The sequence below is a fragment of the Oryza glaberrima genome, chromosome 4 (assembly GCF_000147395.1).
Source record: "Oryza glaberrima chromosome 4, OglaRS2, whole genome shotgun sequence".
In the NCBI taxonomy this organism is placed as follows: Eukaryota; Viridiplantae; Streptophyta; class Magnoliopsida; order Poales; family Poaceae; genus Oryza; species Oryza glaberrima.
In genome coordinates, this window is record NC_068329.1 from 14,059,580 (window position 1) to 14,083,543 (window position 23,964).

General features: G+C 36.3%; 1 protein-coding gene across 1 annotated transcript; it reads left to right on the forward strand.

Annotated features, from left to right (window-relative positions):
* Positions 1–460: 460 nt before the first annotated feature.
* LOC127772134 (alcohol-forming fatty acyl-CoA reductase-like) lies at positions 461–19,572 on the forward strand. The gene is made up of 10 exons (XM_052298124.1): positions 461–539; positions 2,178–2,281; positions 3,940–4,139; positions 6,974–7,074; positions 16,832–17,027; positions 17,133–17,294; positions 18,114–18,195; positions 18,269–18,535; positions 18,679–18,806; positions 19,395–19,572. The coding sequence occupies exons 1-10, from the start codon at positions 461–463 to the stop codon at positions 19,570–19,572; spliced, it is 1,497 nt and encodes a 498-aa protein (XP_052154084.1).
* The last annotated feature ends 4,392 nt before the right edge of the window (positions 19,573–23,964 follow it).

A 23,964-nucleotide genomic window follows, 5' to 3' on the forward strand; every position in this document is an offset into this window, starting at 1 on the left:
GATTGGTAGGCAGCGTCCGGACAATACTGGTGTTCGAGTGATAACTGTGAACTTATTGTTTCACTTATCCACATACTTATAAGTTACAAGTTAAAATTTTAATTTTAAAGCTGATTTTATCCTTTTCTATCTTGGTTTATATTATAATATTTACTTTTGAACAGTTAAGAACATGTTCAACCTATAAATTGTTTTCTATTCCTCCGTCTCACAATGTAAGTCATTCTAGCATTTTCTATATTTATATTGATGCTAATGGATCTAGAATATTGATGCTAATGGATCTAGCATCAATATGAATGTGAAAAATGCTAGAATGATTGTTAATATCAAGTAGCACACATCTTTGCTTGGTTATGTGTGTGTGAGCAGAGTGAGCAATGGTGCCTATAAATATGCGTACTGCACGCTTGGTCGACTCCACTGTACTGTATACAAATAACCACTGCGCGGTGGCGCCATGGAGACGGGAAGCATAGCCGAGCGTTTCAGAGATAGGAGCATACTCATCACCGGCTCTACTGGCTTTCTGGCAAAAAGTACATCACTTAATTAGTTTGAGCGCATGAAAGAATATTATTTATTTTAACTTCATCCTTAGTTTTGATTTGGTTTTGATTTATTGATTTTTTTTTCTCTTTGAGCATGTTAAGAGAGTACATTAAAATTCGGTTTGTGTGTGTGGGTGTTTAATGTGTGTACGCATGTCTTTCATGAATTGAAATAAATGAAACTCATGAGTTCAAACATAATTACAAATAGAAGCAATTTTGGGCCCTTCTCTTTTTAGCTTATCTGCTGGTATCGAAACGGATTATTTGCTCTTCATTTTTAAACATTTGTTTTCTTAAAATAACGATCTGACAACTTATTTTTAACTATTTTTTAAATGTTCTTAAAATATATTTAAGTTATCATTATAAAAGTCTAATTAAATTAATTGAGTAGATAATTCACAACAATAATCCACCTAGTAAGTCTAATTAAATAAAATGAGGCCTTTAGTGTACAACTTGCTACACACCTCTTCTTTTATTTTTTTTAGACTACAATGAATGCTGCAGCGCTTTGTTTTGCTTTGCAATTATTTAACGTAAATACTTGGCGTGTTTTTATTCATGTTTTCGAAATGTTCGATAAATTACAAATTACAAACTTTCCACAAGCTTTTAGGAAGGGGAAAAAGTCCATATCATCCCATAAACTGTTGCAACTGTTAAAATTATCGTCTCATCTATAATATGGTATATCTTACACCTCAAACTATTTAAACCAGATGATTACCGTAAAAACAAATTTCAAGGCTGTAAGCTGTATTGATCGTAACCTGTAGTGGTTTGGCCATGTGGCAATCCAGTCATCACATTAAGAAAATAAAATTCTAAAAAATATGGCAGGTCCCACAGAAAGAAATTGACCGTGACAAACATGTGGACCGCCAGAATTTTTTTTATATTTTTTTTGTCTAGTTGGTGAATGGACTACCACATTAGCTAAATTATATCCACACATACATAGGGGAAAAAAACTGCTCTAGATTGAATTAGGGGAAAGGATAATTTGTCCGGGTTGAAAATTAATGTTTGGTTCTGTAGGTCTATGGGGTTTTTTTTGGACTGTCCTAGAGATCAGTTGGTAATTGGGACTTTTTCATTCTTGAAAAAGTAGACTGTACGTTAATGAGCATAAATATTGGTAAAACTTAGTAATAGATAACCATAAAAGGCTATTTTTGAAGATGCCCTTCTTTTTACTGCACGGACCAACGGACGTCCATAAGTCTCTAAGCAATTAGCTCTAAAAATTAACTTTTATACACGAATACACGATTGTACTAATTAAGAAATTGTATCTGAAAATGCAGTATTTTTGAAGGGTCGTCGTCCAAAGATACTATTAGTACCTGTAAACATGTTTTTATATTATAGGTGGATAATAGTTAAAAATATATACTTGATGAATGATGAACAACGGTACTGTAACCGGACACCTATATGACTAGTAGGAACAAGTCTGACATCCGTCGGTACATGCTTTGATCTCGATTGATGTTTTTTGACGTGGTTTTTTCTTACTATTTTCATAAGAAATTGCATTTACCATATATATATATATACATATTATTTTTTATATTTATATTTATATTTATATTTATATTGCCATTGTCGACAATGCAGTGCTGGTGGAGAAGATACTTCGAATTCAGCCGGACGTGAGGAAGCTTTACCTGCTGGTGCGTGCTCCGGACGCCGCAGCCGCCAAGGAGCGTCTTCTCACTGAAGTATAAACACACGCACAGTTCATGCTATATTATATTTTTGAACTGGTTTTTCATGCAGAATATGCATGGATTACTATTCTAGTCCCGGCATTTTATATTATAATTTATTTTTGGTGTGCTAAGTTTTTAGGAAAAATGTAGTAACAAATTCTAACATAAAACTTATACACTATTAAAAATATATTCAATGACGAGTTTAATGAAACTGATTTCTTGTCGTAAATAATGCTATATTTTTCTATATATACTATATATTACATGTAACATTTGTCCACCCATCCCATAATTGATTTACCGTGGTGTTTTATCGACCCGTTTATAGCAAACGGCCTATGAAAAATCGACAATTTACAAAGGTAAAAAAAAGTCACCCATGAAACAATCTAAATTGAAACAACGTTCAACTACAAAGTTTCTATATCACATCATATCGAGGGCTACAATTCTCGTTTAGAGCTTATCATGATCTGACCTCACATGAGAGGGTTATGCTTTTCTTTTCATATTTGAGTGGTGCACCCAGTTTTAACCCTAGTTTTCTTAAAGAAAACTGCATGCGAAATTGATTTTTACGGGATTTGCGTTTTCAAGGGTGGTTTTATCACGCAAGTCCGCCTGTGAAAATTATGTTAAGGGTGGTTTATTCAATAAATCGCCTGAAAAAAAAATCCCCTTATTTTGTCAAAATGACTCAACTATACAAATTTAGAGAAAATTCACTTTGAGTCATATTACGGGATATACTATAAGAATATCATATAACTTTGGTTTATCTCAATCAGGCTTAATATGAATTTTCAAGAACTTTTGAAAGTTTGGACTTTATATAGAACCCACCCCTTGTAAAAATATATAGCAAAGCTTCTAACGAACAAACAGGAACCTAAATGATCTCATTGAGCTCTATAATTTTAGTATTTTAGTATAAAATAGAGCGATGACGGTCAGAAAACTAAAAGAAACAAAATCAGAGAGCAAGAACTGCATACTTGAACCCCTACAAAGTTGTATACCTCACCGAGGGCTATAATTTTCTTATATAGGGTTACCATTTTTCATTCTTTAGTGGTCTTTTAATTTTAAGTTTGGCTTTTCTGAAGCAAACCACCATGAAAATAGATTTTTTACAGGTTGACTTCTTAGGGACCCACCCACAAAAATTGTTTTCTGGAGATGGACTATGACCTGCAGAGGCGGTGTCAACCATTTTCACTGGGACGTTTCTTTTAGGACGCCTACAAAAATGATGCCCGAAAAAAAATTCTACTGTTGATACTTAGTCAATTTGAAATTTGAAGTAATTTGAATTATGACAAACTAAAATTATGTATAATGTGTAACGCGGGGAGAGCAATATTTAGCTTACTAACCATAATTTTTAGTGCATCAAGCAGGTTGCTTTTTTGATTAATGATGAATCCTCTTTATATGGAAAATCTTACGAATCTTAAGAATAATATTGCCTTTCTACCAGAGAAAAGTATCACTGTGGGTCTATTTTGAACTAATTAATAGTGATACTCTATGACTGTCTGTTTGCTTTGTATTTCAAACCTAAATCAGTTTGAAACGGTTCAAGAATTATGTGTATCAGGTGATTTTAACTTCAGTGAAATAATTCAGAGGAATTAATCAAACGGTTTTAATTTTTGCTATAGGTTGTAGGAAAAGGACTATTTGATGTTCTGCGAGAACAACACGGTGCATCTTTCCACTCTTTCATCAAGAAAAAAGTATGTCCTTTACCTGGAGACATCACGCATCAAAACTTTGGGCTTGGTAACTCTGAGGTCCTACAGTTATCCCAGGATGTCGACATCATCGTTAATGGTGCTGCAACGACCAACTTTATGGAGAGGTACATAAAGTGTGTGTTGGCCATCAGGGTTTTTTTTTCCAACCCTTTAAGATTTATTTATGGAGGTATTTTGTATGACTTAACTCCTATATGATTTTTTTTTCTAATCGGTCATTTGAAACAAGTGATTGGATATTTTCAAATCCTAAAATTTCCAATGAATGCCTCAATGTATGTATAATTTTGTAGGAAAGTTAATGAGACCTTAAACCTCTTGGAAAATTTTCTTTAGAACTATTTCTCTTATTCGATTCTTGTATCGATCCTGCGGTTTATTCAAACAGTCACTCTTTTATTTTCTAATATTTTGTAATCTTATATCTTGCGCTTGTATTACTATCAAAATCATATATTTTTCCTATTCCAATGTTTTTTTAAGGATTCATTCCAGAGGAGCCTTACCATTACCTGAAATGTATCAAGAGGGTATTAAATTTTAGTTTTAGAAAACTCTTATGTATCTGATGATAAAATCTCAAAAATACGTATATTATGATACGTTTCGCTTGGCATAAGATGAGAACATTGAAGAGAATATATTACTGCTCTTGAAGGCATCAGCAGATTTAATTTAAAAAATTAATCCGTAATAAATTAAAAAAACCTTAAACTGAAGCCTACTGATAAAGTTTCGTTCCATGGAAGAAAACTATTGAAGGCACCGACAAATTTATTTATCTATCCATTATTATATTATTATATAGTAAAAGTCAATAAGCATCCAAAACATTTCTAAGCCGACGTGTAACGCTGCTACAAACTATGTCGCAGTCCAGTAAATTAGAGAAATTCTAACAATTATGCGAAAGAACAAAACATCATGCCATCGATATTTAAACCATTGGATTAAATGGATTTAAAACAAACAAACCAGGCTGTGAAGATCGTTGGCCCTCCCCCTCACCTCTTCCCTCTCTTTTAGTCCTCTTTTTAATTACTATTTATCATATAAATTTTAAATTTATCCATCACAATTAAAAATCATTGGGTCAAATTATTAACTTAAATAATTTTATTATAGGTCATGTCTTGACCTTTTGCATCATCTCTAACAGGGGAAAAAAAGGACAACTTAGATTTTAATATCATATATACAAATATGTATAACTAAATTAGTTCTACACTGTCAGATTATTTTCCTTTAAATTAGTTCTACAATGTTCAATAACAAAGTTTAGACTGTTATAATATTTAACATTAAATTAAAATTTTATGATCTGTACAGACAATTTTATCTTGTAAAAGAAAAATATATTTTAGGTTATATTTTTTTTTTAGAATGTAATTCGAAAGTACATGCAAATTATAAGAAGGATGAAAATATAGAGTGTATCACTACATATCTGTCATCCTTTCGAAAAAACAGGTCATGTTTTGGGCTTTCCATTGTATTCAAATTATGACAAATCCTTAAAAGAAATTATTGATATGGACTATATCATCTTACAAATATGCTTTTATATGCTTAAAATGTAGGTTACAGTCTATTCGGTACATACGGGGATAACCTAATGTAGTCTTATTTACCACCATGTATAAGTTCTATATTTTGAGGACTATATTACTGCCCCAAATAATATGTACAAGAATAGATGGAATGCACGTCATTTTTTCCCTCTTTGAATTATATTAAATAGGTACGCACAGTACGTGGGTATTTCATACAAGTTTAATTAATTAGGAAATAAAGATCAAACGGAACTTATACATACGAGAATTCATGCAAATATGGAACAAAAATATATTATATAATAAGAATTGAGTTAACAAATTGTACTTTAGTCTATGGTTCTTGCACACATTCATAAGCACTCTACACATACTAATTATATTTATATAATTGTGCTCTTATACCAAATTAAATTCATTTTCAAAGAAAATAATATAGTGTATGAGAAAAAAGAGAGTTGACGTAAATAGAAGTCAGTCTTTTAGTAGATGAAACTGTCTATTACCTGTATTTTTTAGTAGAAAATATCTTCAATTAATATATTTTAAAGTCCATAAAGATATCTATAACATACAGGAAAAAATGTTAATTAAACTTTAGAAACTCCAAAATTTATATATGCTAAATATTCTATAAAAGAAGCAAACATAGTAAAAATGATAGTTTCATTGGAACTAATTCCATTTTGTGAGATTATTTTCTAGTAAATTCAATACTGCATAATCTCCAGTTTAGAATTTATATGTTACACGGCTAATTAGAAGGAAATCATTACCAATATTCAAAGTTATCGCAAATAAATTACGAACAAAAACGTGTTTATAATGAAAGTTAGAATATTTAGAGTCGAAGAATATTAAGAAAAAAAAGAATATTGAGAGAAAAAATCATCATAGATAAACATTTATAAAAACTTTAAAATTGGGATATATGGAGTATTAAATAAGGTGCCCGTGTATTTCCTCGTTTACATGTAAAAGACCATCCGTATAAATCATTGTATGTGTCTAATGAAACAACCAACTGTCGAGATCCTTACTAATTATCTCCCACTGGTGAAGCAATTTCGCATTCAACTATTAGGAGGGTGGAAACAACAACACTATGGGCCATATTAAGGGTGTTTGTTTGATTGAGTTGGAACCTTTTCCTCTCACACGAGAAACGAGGTAGCTCACGAGCTCATGATTAATTAAGTATTAATTATAAAAACTGGATTAATATAGTTTTCTTACAACAACTTTTCAATAGAAACTTTTTAAAAAGACAAATCGTTTAACGGTTTGAAAACGTGCACATGGAAAATGAAGTAGTCCTAGTACATAATTAGGTGTGGAATAGAGGAAGGCTATGTCATTCTCACTGGGTCACTGTACATGTGCAGGTATGACGTTGCTTTGGCAACAAACACAGCAGCAGTCATCCATTTATGTCAGTTTGCAAAGCAGTGCGATAACCTCAAGATGCTCCTTCATGTTTCCACTGGTAAACTACATATACAAAATTGAGTACTACAAAAGTATATGTAAAACCTAGTCTTGTAAATGGGAGTGCATCAAATAATCCGGTAAAGTAAGCTAATTTCCACCTTTTTGGTTCATTCTTCGAATCAGGTGAAGCATATCATAAGCATAAAGTTCTAGAAACCGCCCTTTCCACATGATAAACCCTTCACTCCCCACCCGTTTGCCCATACATTACACCAAAATCCCATAGTACGCACAAAATTTTCAAAACTTCAGTTCCCTCCATAGGTACTCTTTTGGCTAATCATTCTTAGTTCAGCAAAATTATTCAAATTCAATTTGTTTCTGCCTAAAATTTTAATCAATTTCGATTTGACTGGCTGCCCCAGTTTTTTCTACTTTCCATAATGTAAAACCCTCGTCCCACCACCATACAACCATTTCACCTTATTTTTCAAATTCCAAATTAGCTAGCTCAGCTCTTCCTAGCTAGTAGTGGCCCACCACTTACTGATGCATATATATCAGCTCACTACTAGAGACTGCGAAGCTACCGTGTGCCAAAAACACTCGGCATCACCTCGAAAACACAAGTTGCTGAGAGCAGACTCCCAGGAATGCGCTCTCGGTGGCCTCACACCTTTACCATCAGGTTCTTCCCGTGAGACAGTGCTTGTACAGTCGGGATGATGCAGGAAATTACCGAGTGAACATAGACACTTGGTAACAATCTGTTTAACGGCACAAGCTGTGCACAAGACGGGACGGAAGTAACAGAATGGAGTCTTACCGAGAGTTACAAAAAGTGGAAATGGAGTCTTACCGAGAGTTACAAAAAGTGGAAAAAACAAACGTTACCGTGTGCAATACACAAAACACGGTAACATGAGACAGTATACCAAGAGGATTATAGTACCGGAGACATGGGAATGTTGAAATTGTTACCGTGTGTTTGTGTAGTCCACAGTATCATACCGAAAATGAACAGTGGGCAACATTATACATCTGGTTTTACAGATTTCTTATATTCATGATAGTACAGCACGCATATGAGACAAGCAATAGTCAGGCAGATTTACGCAAACATAACTGGCAGAATATAGGCAAGCATCACATAAATATATTAGAATCATAGAATAATGTCATGTGAACATAAGAACATCATGAGACAAGAACACAACATGAATGGATCTACAAACTAGCTAGCTACACATGGCTGACTAACCAAATGTGTTCATTGACAACACAAATCAATCCTAGTCCTTTGCCATGATCATTATATGCCTGAAATTATATTAAAAAAATATCTTAGTGCCAAATAATATTACATTTTGTTTCCGGTACCACATTATGAAGCAACAAGACAATGAAAATAATGTGAGACAAGTATAAAATTCCATATGACAAAGAGGTAGCATGAAACAACTTGTGAGAGCATCTCTTCATGTGTGTGTGTACACTACTGCACAAATAAAAGAATGAAGGGAAACATCTCTACTACTGCTTCTTCTGAAGGTCTGGCAGCAACATAGAGAAATATAGACTCCTAGTATGTTATACATAGTTCAACACTTTGTGATTCTTATTGAAGTCAACACTATAATGGATCTCTTAATCATCATTTTGTTTTTCTTTTGTACCAAACAAACTTACAACACATTGATATAAAAATAGCCATGGCAGAAAATTACCTTCAATCAAGAGGGAGATCCAACCAATTGTTGGGATAGAGCAATCATTTGCATCCATGCTTTGTCGCCAGCCCTACATCTCACCTAGATCCTGACCATGGCGGAGTGCTTGGTGCAATCAGCTCCATGTATTGCTTCCATGATGCTCTGCAGCCTCTTCAATACGCGGCTGGTGACAATTGCATAGGATGAAAAAATTAAGGTGGCCGTCTACTGGAGTTCATGCATGATATCACAAATAGTTTAAAACAATGATGTTATGCAAAAAGAACATCAAAATATTATGCACTTGAAGAAATGATTGTCATTTTGTGTTGCATTGCTAGGAGATTAATATATTTTGGGAAAAAACTGAATCTTATTCTCTACTGTAAGGAAAATCTGAAATCTTATTCACTCTAGCAAAACTGAATTAGAGTTTCAAATTCACACAATCTGTGCAAAACACGACCGACAGAAGAAGATGCAAAGCAGCAATTAACAGAACATCTCCATTTTGATTAGGGTGTTAGCAATCTTCAGTATTAACTCGATCTTTAATTTATGGTCTACCCCTCATTACAGTTTAGAAGAGGCAAGATTGGTTATCAAAAACAGATACACAAGAATAGGACGTGTTAGGATACTGGAACCAACTGCTTGCAAATCTTAGTGCTGAAATGTATTCTTTAGAAAACAATTTGACAGTACAAATAGAAGCAGGAGCAGAAAAACAAGAACTGAAGGGAAAAAAATAAAAATCCAAAGATCCTGCATGCTGCACCATCTGCATGCGCCACTCCGGTACAAGATGATTTCAAGCCACAGCAAGTACTGGTTTCTATCACAACGGCCTAGTCAAATAGCACCGATAATTAACCAAGTATAAATGTTTGCATAAATGTTCAGTGAAACAAAGTAACTTAATTTCAATTCATCAAGAAGAATATAATTTAATGCAAGATACAAAGTATTTCTAACCAGGATGGAAAGAATTTAGCTGCTCCACCCTCCATTCTGCTCCCTTACCTCTAGCATATCCTATATATTAATTTCAGAGACACAGGTCAAATCTGGAAATGGCAACATATGCTGTTGTAATTTCTCCAGGCATGCATTCAACCTCCTGCAAAATAACAAATAACAATCAATAATCCTTTCATATTTACATTTCAGATTCAGGCTGTTATAATTCCAACTTGTATCTTACTTGATATAAAAATCTTCAGACCTACAAAATCAACCCTCGTGATGGTATCTAATGGTTCTAAGTTCCACAGTACACGTACAGTTTTGCACATCATATATCTAAAGTTCAAAGACATTAGCCACAAGCATAATTTAAATCAAACATAATGCAGTTAGCAACTATGTTTCGTCAAAAACAGACTGAACAAAGTCACAATGGTACAAAATCAAACTGATGCTGTCTCATCATTTCATTTCTTGTTTTTTCATAATTCCAACAGAAATGCTATAAGCAATTTATTTCTCAAGTCGTAATGCTAACAAAAATACTATCCAATGAAAATCAACTAGGATATCTCCACGACTCCAGTGAAGATATTAACATCTATTCATAGGTCATTGCACAAAGTCAATAGCAACTAAAGAGGGCAATAATAAAAGGAAGAAACTAGTAAATAGCATGTCATTATTTTAAAATAAGCAATCTCTTTAGCATGAAGATTATAGAAAATATCAAAAGTTCATGATTACACGATAACTATACAATTAAGAAGTGATATATTCAATCATAGATTTCTGTAGCATATATTTTAACTTTGTAAAATCTAAGCATCAAGCAGACAATCACATAGCCCTATTGACTTGCTTAGGCAATACCACAAACACCATCAATGCAGCAAAAGTGAAGCAAATTTCATCCAGAAATGGACAGACCTACAATGTTATGTGCTCACCGATTGTGCTATGCTGCATTGAGCTTGGCGAGGAGAAGCGGCTGCAGATCTCGCTGATGGCGTGCTGCTCGGCAGAGACGCGGAGTGGAGTCGGCGTCTGCTTGGCGTGCTTCGGCGGACACTCGGCGGAGAGGACGGATTGCACTTGATGGCGACGCTAGGCGGATAAGACATGCTTCCGACGGCGGTGCTCGGTGGAGAAGATCGAGAAGCAGCTTGGGACGACGAGCCACTGCAACACTCGATGGAAAGGAGATTCCTCCCGACGGTTGCAACTCCGGCGAGGAGAGGCGGTGGTGCTCGCGCGAGAATGGCGACATTGCTCGACAGAGATGGTGACGCGTGTGGATGGAGGTGGCCGTCACAGGTGGGGACGAAGGTGGAGGCCCCTCGATGGGGATGCGCCCGCGCCGGCCTCGGCCTGGATGGGGGCGTGGTGCGGCAGCCTCGGCCTGGATGCGGCGGCGGGGGCCTCGATGGTGTGCGGCGGTGGAGCGAGGGGACCGGGGAAGCGCGTCGATGGGGATGACTGGTGGACGCGAGGATTGGGGATTTTTTTGTGACCTAGCCGCGCAAGTGGTTTGGATAAGTGCCCGTTAGATTTTTTTTTGTGCCACTAAATTTTTGACCGACAGGTGGGCCTGAGTTGTTACCGAAGGCAAATAATCATATTACTCTCGAGAATTTACTGTTCCTCACACATCAACGGAAATTGCGCCCCGCCAATACTTCCACGCCAACGGAATCGCGCGGCGCTATCCATCGCGCCAACGGAAATCATGCTGCCTTTCCTTCGTGCTAACGGAAATCGTCACCTACGAAGCCTTTCCTCCGTGGGTCCCAGCGTTACCAAGAGTATCGGCTTGGAACACGGTAATTTTTTAGGTGTTCCCGAGTTTTATTTGGAAACACACGGTATACTTCGAATCTTACCGGGTGCTAAAAAAAACTCCCGGTAATGTGGAGAGGCACATGGTAGCTTCGCAGTCTGTGGTAGTGGCTCCTTTAAATTTCAGTTTAAACCCTAATGCAAAATGATGTTTTTAGATAATGGAACAAATATCGGCATTTGCTTCAGGGAAGCTGCAACCACTTATTACAATATTCTCTTAAAGAGAGCAAACATTCAGGGAACATCATAAAAACTGAATAATAAAAACCAACGCATAACGAGAAAATAATTATTAAAGTCTATTTGTAAATTTTCCTCCGAAGTTAGCGAAAATCTACATGACAATAACTTTTAAGCTTCGGCATGTAGAATGTATGATCTCCCTGTTCTGTTCACACTTTTGAAGTTGTGCCCAAAACCAAAGCTAGTATGTTACCTTGAAAAGTACCTGCATATATGATTTATTTGGAGATTTATCGAAAACTACATTATTCCTACTCAACCATAAAGCACAACACAAAGCAGGAGCTTCTACAAAAATGAGTTTCTTAGTTTTTGAATCAACATGACCTAGCCAATTCCCAACCACATTAGAAATACTATTAGAAGGTATTAGTCCAACAGAACTATAAACTATTCTCCAAAGAAATTCTTCAATGTGATAATCAAAGAAACGATTTTGAATAGTTTCATTATTCATATGGAAACAAGATCTTTTACTTCCATTCCAACTCCTTTTTGCTAAATTATCCTCGGTTAAAATCATTCATTTAAACAAAAACCACGTAAAAAAATCTTAAACTTAACTAACATCTTTAGTTTCTATATGTGTCCATTATTAACTAAAGATAAATACATTGATTGAACAAAAAAATGACCAGTCTGATGAAGATTCCATTTAAAAGAATCATTATTTTCATTGAAATTAGTATGCAAAATCGACGTACCTAAATTATGCCAATCAACTAAGTTATGACCAACCAACACTATTCTAAAATAAACATTAAGCGGAACAGTTGCAATTAAGACATTTCTCCTATAAACAGAATTATAGACAAATGGAATTTACCTTGTAAAGAAGAATTTCCAACCCATCTATCCTCCCAAACTCTTACTTGTTTACCACTATTTACTACCCATGATCCAAGATTTAACAATTTGCCTTTAACTTTCATAAGACCTGACAAAAAGGGGAATCTCCTTGTCTCGACCTAACTTGACTAATTGAGTGATTTTTCAAATATCTCCTCAACGTACAGTTCTTACCAAACTCCTTATTCATTAATCATATTAAACAACTATTTGCTTAGTAAACACTGATTTTGAATCTTTATATTATGAACCCTAGTCCCGTTTTCTTTCGGTTGACAAATGATATCCCATCTTACTAGTCTGAATTTCTTTTTATGATTATCTCCTTGCTAGAAAAAAAAGGTGATCTATAATAATCATTTCTTTCGAAGAAACCCTTTCGGTATCTAAAAAAACACATCATAAACACTGAAAGAACAAAATGGAATCAACTAAAACCAATCTACCTCCGACCGACATATGTTTTCCTTTCCAGCTACTCAACTTCTTTTCAATTATCTCCTCAATCACTTCCCAATTGTGATTATTTAACTTTCCCAATCTGGCATCCAAACATTTGAGAATATTGTTCTTGGCATTCCTTTGCTTCACCAAAGAAGAATAGTTCACTCTTGTGAAAATTTATTTTAATACCAAAAAGCTTTTCGAGCACGAAAAGGAGTAACTTCATGTCCTTAGCATTCTTTAGGATATGGTCCATAAAAATCAATGTGACATCCGCATATTGCAAAATAGATAAACATTCATCAACAAGATGAGGAACTAAACCAGCTCTCTAGCCATCTTCCTTGTCTCTCTTAATAAGTATAGCTAACATATCAATCACCATATTCAACAGGATTGGAGGAAGAAGATCCACTTGCCTTAAACCCTTCCATGTTTTAAAATTTGGATCTATCTAATCATTAACTTTTATACCGACATGTCCCCTTAGATGAAAGAAGAAATCTATTGACACCATTTAGTAGAAAAGACTTTCATCCTTAGAGTTTATTGTACAAAAGAACAATTAACTTTAGAGTAAATTTCACAAAACTACAGATACTTTGCATGATCTATCATAAAACTACAGATTTTAGAACTAGTTTCACAAAACTACAGATTTAATGTCTTCGTTTATCACAAAACTACAGGTACTTTGAACACTATATCACAAAACTACAGATTTAAGAACTTGTTTTACAAAACTACAGGTTTAATATCTTCATTTTTCACAAAACTACAGGTTTAATATCTTCATTTATCACAAAACTACAGATTTAGTGTCTCCATTCTTACAAAACTACACATTTTAACAATGCTAAAACCTGTAGTTTTGTGAGAATGGAGATACTAAATCTGTAGTTTTGTGATAAATGAAGACACTAAATGTGTAGTACTGTGATAAACGAATACATTAAATCTATATTTTTGTGTAACAAGTTCTTAAATCTGTAGTTTTGTGATAGATTGTACAAAGTACTTGTAGTTTTATGATAAACAAAAACACTAAATCTGTAGTTTTGTGAAACAAGCTCTTAAATCTGTAGTTTTGTGATAAATTGTGTAAAATACCTGTAGTTTTATGAAATTTACTCTTAACTTTATCATATGCTTTCTCAAAATCAATCTTAAAAGTAATCCCACTTTGTTTTCTCTTATGCAACTCATGGATCGTCTCATGTAAAATAATAACCCCTTCTATAATATTCCTACCAGGTATGGAAGTCGTCTGAGTTGGACTTATGACTTTTTGTGCCACTCCCATAATTCTATTCGTAGCCACCTTAGTAAATATCTTAAAACTAACATTTAATAACCATATTGGCTCATACTATTGTACTTTTACAGCATCTTCGGTCTGAGGCAATAGAATAATTGTACCAAAGTTAAGCGAATACAAAAGCAATGAACCATAATGAAATTCCGTCAAAAATTATAGAAAATGCAGATTTATAGCATCCAAGAAAAACTAGATAAAAGTCAACTGGAAATTGATGAGGACCCAAAGCTTTATTGTGTTACGTTTGGATAATTGCTTCTCTAACTTTTTTTGTTAGAAAATTGTGTTATTAAAGCCTCATTCTCCCTTCTATTATCATCAAGAGAGATATGTGATTCTTCACGAAAAGACCATTATAATAAGTTGGAATATGCTTTTTTTAAAAAAATTAGCATCACCGCTAATATATGATCACCATCCTGCAACTAGTAAATTCTTGTTTTGTATGCTTACTGTTAGCAACCAATTGAAAATATTTCGTATTGGAACACCTTCCAACAAGTCCTTAACTTTAGCACGTTGTACAACTTAACCTCCTCCTCTCCTAAAAGTATAGCTAATCTATTATTCATAAACTGATTTATATCTAATTCCTCCTCCTCCTCTCCTAAAAGTATAGCTAATCTATTATTCATAAACTGATTTATATCTAATTCCTATTGTGACAATAATGTTACCTCTTCCTTTTTGTCCAGGATATCAAACTTATCTAGCAACTCTTTTTTCTATCTTTTATAAGATCCACTAATATTTTTGGCCATCCTCTCAAACGTTGTCTTAACCTATGAAATTTCACTTGCCACCTCTCCATTGGACTATTCCCAACATGAACACTTGACCATACCTCCTTAATCATGTAAAAAAACCCCTCTCGTAATAAGCTACCAAGCTAAAATTTCAAATTTGGATTGAAATTCGAGGAAGAATTTAATAAGAAAGAAGTATGATCAGAAATATCTCTAATAAAGATAGAGGGTATTTTTCCTCCCATTTAGTAGAGACCAGTATTCTATTTAGCTTCTCAAAAGTAGGAACATCTAGATTGTTTGCCCAAGTATAAATCCTGTGAGCCATGTGCAATTCCCTCAAACTAAGACCATCAATTAATGCATTAAAAAGGAATGGCCATCTATCATCAAAATTAGAATTATTATTCTCTCTAGAGCTTCTCAAAATATTAAAATCGCCACCTATTAGCTAAATTCTCATGACTACACATATGGACTAGCTCAGCAATGAACTGCTGCTTAAACTCATTCTATGCAAAACCATAAACAAAAACTAGTACCCATTTAAACTTAGCACTTTTATTACATAAATGAAAAATATAATAATCACCTTCATCAATAAGCCAATGTCAACACACTGTAAATCAACACCCAACTGCATACCCCAAGATCTACCCTTAGGAGGTTTACAGTGCCAAAAAAAAAAAATTACCAGCACAAAGAATTTTAAGGACAATTGTTGTAAATTCACTCCTAACTGTCCCCCAAATAGCAATGAACTCTAAATGTTGCTCTTTTGTTAAACCAACAATATATTTATGTTTCTTTGGGTCTTAAAATCCATTACTAATATGCCTTTCATGATAAATTATTCTTATTTTTCTTACTCCCCTTTGAACCCTTCTTCGGTTTTTTAACAAGAGATTTTTTAGATTGTGCAGTGACATTTATACCATCATCATGATTAGCACCCACATCCATCATCTCTTACATAATACCACTACACAAATCTCCTAACGCGAGATTATCTATGTTTTGCTCACCCAACAACTCTATATCTTTGTTATGTAAATCTCCTCGTTTGCTATTACCAGCATGAAACTCCGTTAATCTAGTATGCTCTAGAAATCTTATGTCATCTATCACCTCATTCACTCAAACATTCGTATCATTGAAGACAATTCCCAATTTATCAATATTACTACTTATTTCATTACTGCAAAAACTCAAGAATGAATCGGTATTATTTCATCCAAATTCCGTCACGCCTATAACTTTTTTGCCCTGTGAAGTGTGAAGAATGATCAGTTGATCCCCATCACATGCTCTTCTCTTACTCCAATGAATATAGGAGTATTAACTATCACTACTTGTGGAACCGCAGCTAGCTCCATAACTAATCTTCCAAGGGCCTGAATCGTCCATGTGATCTATAAAATTTGATCACCCAGCTCTATCTCCATATGCGCCCTTCTTGTGGCACCACCACTTATACAACCTCTTAATTTAGGCTCTTGAAACCTTTTTGGAATGTCAAAGTTTATCATAAGCAAACAAAAAATCCTACAGTAGTGATTTTGCTACCAGACCCAACTAGCCAATTAATATAAAATGGAAATTTCTGTACATGAGTGATGATATGTTATATCTAAATCATTTCATAAACCTGATGACTCTGATGAAAGAGGTTTTGTCATTTTCTATGAACAGCATATGTAGCTGGTGAGAAAGCAGACCTGTTACTTGAGAAGCCATTCCAGATTGGTGAGGCACTACGACAAGGTTACCACATGGACATTGAAGCTGAGCTGCAACTAGTAGACAGGATCAAGTCAAAACTCCACATAAAATCTTCCAGTGATAACAAGTTAGAAAAAACAACTTTGAGGAAACTTGGGCTTAAAAGGTTTTAAAGAAAAGAAAAATCTTTTTCTATATCTTGACGTACACCTTGATGAAATAATGCCATGTACATTATTAACATGATCTACTGATGATGAATTATTTGAAGGGCCATACACTTTGGTTGGCCAAATACATATGTGCTGACGAAAGCTATGGGAGAGATGTTACTTCAACAATTGGGACGAGACCTTCCGTTTGTCATCATCCGACCAAGCATGATAACAAGCACTTTTCAGGATCCAATGCCTGGATGGATAGAAGGAACTAGGTTAATATATTTCAGTGGATTATACATCACTTTTAGTAGCTACGCGTAGTTATTCTAAAGAATTACTACCTCCACCCCATAATGTAAGGCGCGCACGCATTTTAAGATTCAACCTTTAAAACATTTGACCAACACTTAGTATAATATGAAATAAATTTTATTTATTAAAAATTATATCATTAGATTGAGATTTAAATTTACTTTCATATGGCTATAATTTTGTTGCTACTGACCTTATATTATATGATAAATTATAAGTTAAATATTAGTTTTGGAGACCGTACCAACTTTGAGCGCGCCTTATATTATGAGAAAGAGGGAGTATCATTTATTAGCTCCAACACTTGCACTTACGAAGTAGCAATACTATTAATTACTATTTGATATATTTTAAGTTCCTTGAAGAGATACTTATTTTTTTAAAATTTAATATTTTTTGGGTGCCTTAGGTACTATTCCCTCAATCCCATAAAAAACAAGCCTAAACGAGATACGACACATTCTAATACTATGAATCTAGACAGACTTTTGCTAACTAACATAGACACAAGATTATCTAGATTCGTAGTATTAGAATGCGTCACATCCCATAATAGGCTTGTTTTTTCTTGGACGAAGGGAGTAGGAGGTAACTTTTTTAAAGTAATAAATAGTACCTCTCGAGGGACCGTAAAATCACTCTTACCATTTTATTTGCTGAACTATTTGTCTTTTGGTAAACAGTCATATATTGTCATGAGTGTCAATATGTGCACCGGAGTGAGTTGTTTTAGTTGTCCAATTAATGGAATATTTGCATGCTACAAACTTTTGTTGCAGGACTGTTGATGCCATCTTTGTTGCCTACAATAACCAAACCCTTCCATGTTTTATATTTAATGGTCGTGTTATATTCGACCTGGTGAGTATTGCCTAACCAGAAAATATAGCAAATCCATATATGGCTATTTATGAAGAAAATATAAATTTACCAGATACCAGGAGATATGGTGATTAACGCAATGATGGCAGCCATAAACAGTCACTGGAACAAACGAGCTCAAGTGATATACCATGTGACTTCGGCTCACCAAAATCCCCTGCCATTGTCTCTTATTGTAGAATCGATATACAAATACTTCCACACAAATCCACGTACAAATAAAGATGGGAAGATCATAAAAAATAAAAGAGTTTTAATATTCAAGCGATTCGCATATTTCCAAGCATACATGACTCTACGGTATAAGGTTCCATTGGAGGTAAAAAGCAATACATTTCGTGATTGATTCCTCAAATATGCACTATATCTATCTACTTAATTGTGTCATTTTTTTCCCCACGTTTGTGTACAAATTTATATGATTTGCTGACTTTGGGATATTGATCTTGTGATAATAAGCAGATGATGCATGCTGCAAATGTTCTGTTCGGAGGGATATACTCCAAGAACTACAAAAAGCTTAACCGAGGCTACAACATTTTAATGACTGTGGCAAAGGTGTACGCCCCATATGTCTTCTTCAAAGGATGGTGAGAGCTTCTTTCTGATGTGCACTTGAGTAGACTGAAAGATGGAAACTGTGTATTGGTTTCTTATGCATTTTTAGGGGTGGTTCAGATTGATGTCATTTGAAACCATACCAATTTTTTATAAAGTTGTCAAAGATATATGCATACATTTAGTTTTTTTTTTGCCAAGCTTTGCTAAATACATAAGGAATCCTGCCAAAATTTGGTAAGATTTATTTTCGTTACAATCTGAACAACCTTGCCACTGATATTGTACAGGAGGAAATAACACATAGTCAAGAATCCTCGTATACTTGACAATATCCCTTTTAGACTTAAAAGAAATCACACATATACTTTTCTAGAGTGCTTTTTTACTAAAGAACATATAGCAAGTAGAAAGAAAATCATTAATCTACCATTCATTCTGGTACGTAGATATATTTTCCAGAAGTGCCAATGATTTTTTTCACAGACAAAACAAATAATTAATGACATGTAAAAGTCATAAACATACATTCATTCATTACAACTTCTCAAAATAACTGTTCTTTGGGTTTACATAAATAGTAATGCTGATTTTTCCTCTGCATATTCATTTGGATGAAGCTTTGATGACACCAACTTGAGGAAGCTGTCGAAGGCTATGGCTGTGGACCAAAATGATGTATCCATATTTAATTTTGATACTAGGTGCATTAACTGGAGCTCATACCTCGTGAACAGCAATATTCCGGCTGCTATGAAGTATGCCAACAACCAGAAGGCGAAAGCAGGCAATGCATAAAATACATTTAGTGTAAAATCAAGGAGTTGATTTAGATTTTGTGTGATGAAAACATTGGTGGTTTGTGATATTTCATGTGTGAAAAATTGGTTTCTTGTGATGAGATTTCGGAGTTCAATACATGGTTGATTTTGTGAAGTGATGTTGCTGTTGACCCCGGGCGGTCAGACTGGCATGGTGCCGCCGGTCAGACCACAGGTATTGCGGCGGTCAGACTGGCAAAACCCGACGGTCTAACTGGCAGATCCTATTCGTGTCGGTTTTGGGTTGTCTTGTCGGTTTTAGATGTTTCCTTCGGTGATTTGACCTCAAGATGGTTTCTATGCATATAGATATTGTTGTTATACTAATGTGAGTCAAGTTGGGATGAACTTGTGCTCAGAATATGGTTTCTTGGTTGTTGCATGTGCAGGTGTTGCTTAAGGCCTTGGGAGAGTGTTGCCGATGATAGATCGGAGTCAACTTGGGAGAAGTAGACGTTTAGGGATCATGAGATCATGCATGATACTAAAAGGCTAGAGAACAATGCACGTGGTGATGAAAAATCCATAAGGTATGTAAGAGGGATTGTGTACGTATGGAAAAAGGAGTTGAATTTGGAAGGGAGTCCGAATTCGGAAAGATTGATAGAGATAAGGAAAGGGATAAGTTGTCGACTTGCAAGAGAGGGTTTCCCACGTGGTTGGGAGTCCACAGTTGTGTTAGATTTGTGGGCTTTGCACTATCTACTTCATGTATAAAGAGAGAGGGAGGGTGTGGCCTCCCAGTATCGGTTTTAAAGAGACTTGAGTTGAGAAAAATTTAGGGTTTCAAGTTTAGTTTGAGATTTTGGTGAGGAGCACTATTGGTGCACTTGGTGAACACTATGTTGATGCAATAAAATCGAGATTCAATCTACATCTTCGACTTTGTCATCTATCGATGTTTTCTAGGTCCCGACGGTCTAACCGCAGGCAAGGAGGCGGTCTGACCAGTGGCAGTGCGGCGGTCTAACCGCAGGTGTGCGCATGGTCTGATCGGTCAGATAACGGCGGTCTGACCGATGGAAACCGGGCGGGCTGGCAGTGTGACCGCGACGATAGGATTTCGTCATCTACTCCGTCCGAGGTAAATCTTTTATTCCGCAAAAGATTTTGGGTTTTTTGGTTTTCCCTACCATTCGCCTACATCTGGTAGGTTTCTTTGGTCTTGTTCGACACAATTATATGAAAAATATTGTACTTTTAAGATTAGGCAAAATTGGTTATATAGCATTAAAAGTTCATGTTTTTTATTTTATAGCACCTAAAGATACCGGTTCACTTTAATAGCACCTAAAGTTCACCCTATTCCCATTTTTAACACTTCCGTCAATTCTTGGTTATTTTTCACTTTACATGTTTCAGTCCTCTTCCCCATTACTTAGAAAAAGTGAGCCACCGGTTCAGCTACATGATACTACCATTACCACCTGGACCAATTAGATAGCCAACCCGTAATCGCAACGACCCAAATGCAAGAGCGGAGCTCTACCAACTTAGCTATATCCCCTGAGCCAAGTGGAGTCTAATTCCTTCCGGCATCTATGCACAGGCCTATAAATAGGAATTGGCCAAAATTTACTCTCAAGTGTTTGTAATTGTAGAGACATTCATTACTGCTCTTTGCGTCGGAGAATATAAAGGGCATGCAGACGTATTTAAGTAAATCATAAAAAAAAAACTCTCCTAGCCCTTTCTCCTCGTACCATGTATTATCATCTTAAATTGCAAAAATTGATACCTTTTGGGGACTGACACGATGGAAATTTTGTTTAAAAAAAGAAATTTTCAAAAAAAAATTGACATTTGAAAAATGTTTGGCTAAATTTAAATAACTTTTTTATCAACTTAAAAAAATATAATCCCTTCGTCTCTAAATATAAGGGATTTTTGTGGAATGTCCCACCAAAATCCTTATATTAGAGATGGAGGGAGCATTTCTTTATTAGTGAAGAGATCAGTTCGGCTTCCGTTGAAGTTGCCCGAGAATAAGTTTCAAGTGAAGAGATCAGTTCCTGCCAGCAAGGTCGCCCGAGGCTAAGTTTCAGAAAAGGGCCAAAGCTATTTTTTACAAAATTTTATCTAGCTCCCCAATGAAAGAAGATACATATATTAAAACAATTTAATAATTGTCGGAATGTCATTTAACAAATTAAACTACCAGAAACTGTAGTGTCCTAGGCAAATCCATGTTTTCATTTTGTCCTATCACAATGCCACAAAACTAGCATTTTCTTTGCCTTAATACATAGTTTAGTCTACACAACCACAAAGTAGTACCCATAGTTGGTAAGCAGAAAGCAGTAGTGACACATGAAGCTGATGAGGACATACTCCCTCCCTCCCAAGATATAAAAGATTTTAAACAGGTAGGGCACTTCCTAATACAATAAAATCGATTTGGACAGGCCGGAGGGAGTATATAGTTGTCCTATGGTTTCCTAGTGCAACAACCACAAACATGTAGTTATTTTTAGGTAAAATTTGCTACAGGATATCTAAAAAAAATATGTAATTAGCTGCGGGACACCATAGGAACGTGTATTTGCTGTAAGGCATTGCAAAAAACTGGTAATTAGCTGCTGGACACTCGCAGGAATATTTTATTATATCCGGAAGAATTGGACAGAGAAACAGCTATATAAGTACGGTTCTACCCTTAGGCGCCCTATTTTCTTTCCCCTCTTCCTTCTTTCTTTCTTCCTTCATCTGCCTGTTGACCACAAAAAGGATGGCTAGTGTGCTCTGGGAGGCCAGTACGGCGTGGGGGGGAGGGCATCAACAGGGAGGGCCAACGGCGCGCGGTCGCATAGAGGGGCAGCGACAAGCACTACGACGCGGCGGCCATGGTGGCGGGTGGGAAGACAAGGTGGCGCCGGCCCTCACCCCGCCGGTCCAACCTCCACCACTATTCGTTGGACCACATGGCCCAACCGACCGAGCAGTCCCATGGCAGCACAGAGGATCACGTAGTGTGCGTGCCCGTCTGCGAACAGCTTGGCCCCGCCTGCATCGAGGAGCACGCGGTAGTCACCATCGCCAACACCATTGAGATCCCTCATCTCCGCCGTCTCTTAGTCATTTTGCTGGTCTCTAGATCCACTTCCTTGGGCGGCAAGTGGTGGTAGGGAGCTGGATTCAAGGATCCCCTCTTCCTTGCCTTGCTTGATTCGGCATCGATGAGGCACAAACACGGTGGCGAGGACATGCAGTGGAGAAGATGAGGAGCAGAACCAGCAGGAGCGCGGAGGCCACCACGATAGCTGGTCTCGCCATACCGGCTTGTCACCAAGCACACTATCCCGGTCACGCCCTCCGTCGCGCTCACCACCGATGTTTGTGCCACCACCATCGCCCACCTCCCACCGGCCAAAGGTGCCTGGGCTCGCTGCTCCGCCCTCCCATCTGGAAAGAAAGAGAGAGAGAGGGGCTTCCATGTGGGGCCCACGTTGGATTCATTTGAGCCAAGGGCAAACTTGTCCTTAACAGTTGTTTCTCTATCCTATTCTTTCAAAAATATTAAAATAATGGTGCGAGTGTTTGGCAACTAATTACCAGTTTTTTCAATGCCTTGCAACAAATACGTGTTCTTACGGTGCTAATTACACATTTTTTTATGTCTTGTAGCAAATTTTGCCTTATTTTTGTAGGTTGGACGTGATCTTTTCAACTAGGTGCGGCGAGGCAAATGAAATTAATTAATTTGTAGCGGTGTTTTACATCTCTTTGACGAAATAGGTCCAGATTCTTTATTTCGGGAGTTAAAGTCTTAGTTTGTTGATCAAACTTTAATCTTGCACAACACAGTTTCCCGCACAATTGGATTTGAAAGCTTATTTTGACATGTTCTCAACTATTAGTATCCTTGAGTATTGCACAAAACCACAATCAGATCCATGATATATATCCTCTACCACATAACCGGCCATCACTGTTGGTTAAAAACGATATTCTTGACAGTTTTCCTCGGGCGATGGCGGCTTCCTGTGGCGGCGGTGGTGGTGGTGGAGAAGGCGGTGACGCACGTATAACATATACGTATAAAAAGACATATATAATACAATATAAAAACCGACACCTAGAATTCGAGCCGAACCAGTGAGAGAATGATCGTGTGATAGTTGGTAGGACCCACAAGACCACAACCCATGAACCCATGAAAAGATAAGGCCACCACCCATGCACCCTTTCTCTCCTTCGGACTTATCTCCTCTTAGCGCGCGTGCTCTCTCTCTCTCCCCATCACTCTCTCCCTCTCTCAGTGGCCCCAGGTGGAGGCAACCTCCCCTCCTGCAAATCCAGTGGGAGGGAAGGCAGTGGCACGGCAGCAGCACCCTCCCTTCCACCCCAACGGGTGGGAAGGGAGGCTCGC

Coding starts and splice junctions, on each gene's coding strand:
- LOC127772134 (XM_052298124.1), top strand. CDS start 461: ATGGAGACGGGAAGCATAGCCGAGCGTTTCAGAGATAGGAGCATACTC. Junction 7,075..16,831: donor GCTCCTTCATGTTTCCACTG/GTAAACTACATA, acceptor TTCTATGAACAG/CATATGTAGCTGGTGAGAAA. Junction 18,807..19,394: donor TATGTCTTCTTCAAAGGATG/GTGAGAGCTTCT, acceptor ATTTGGATGAAG/CTTTGATGACACCAACTTGA.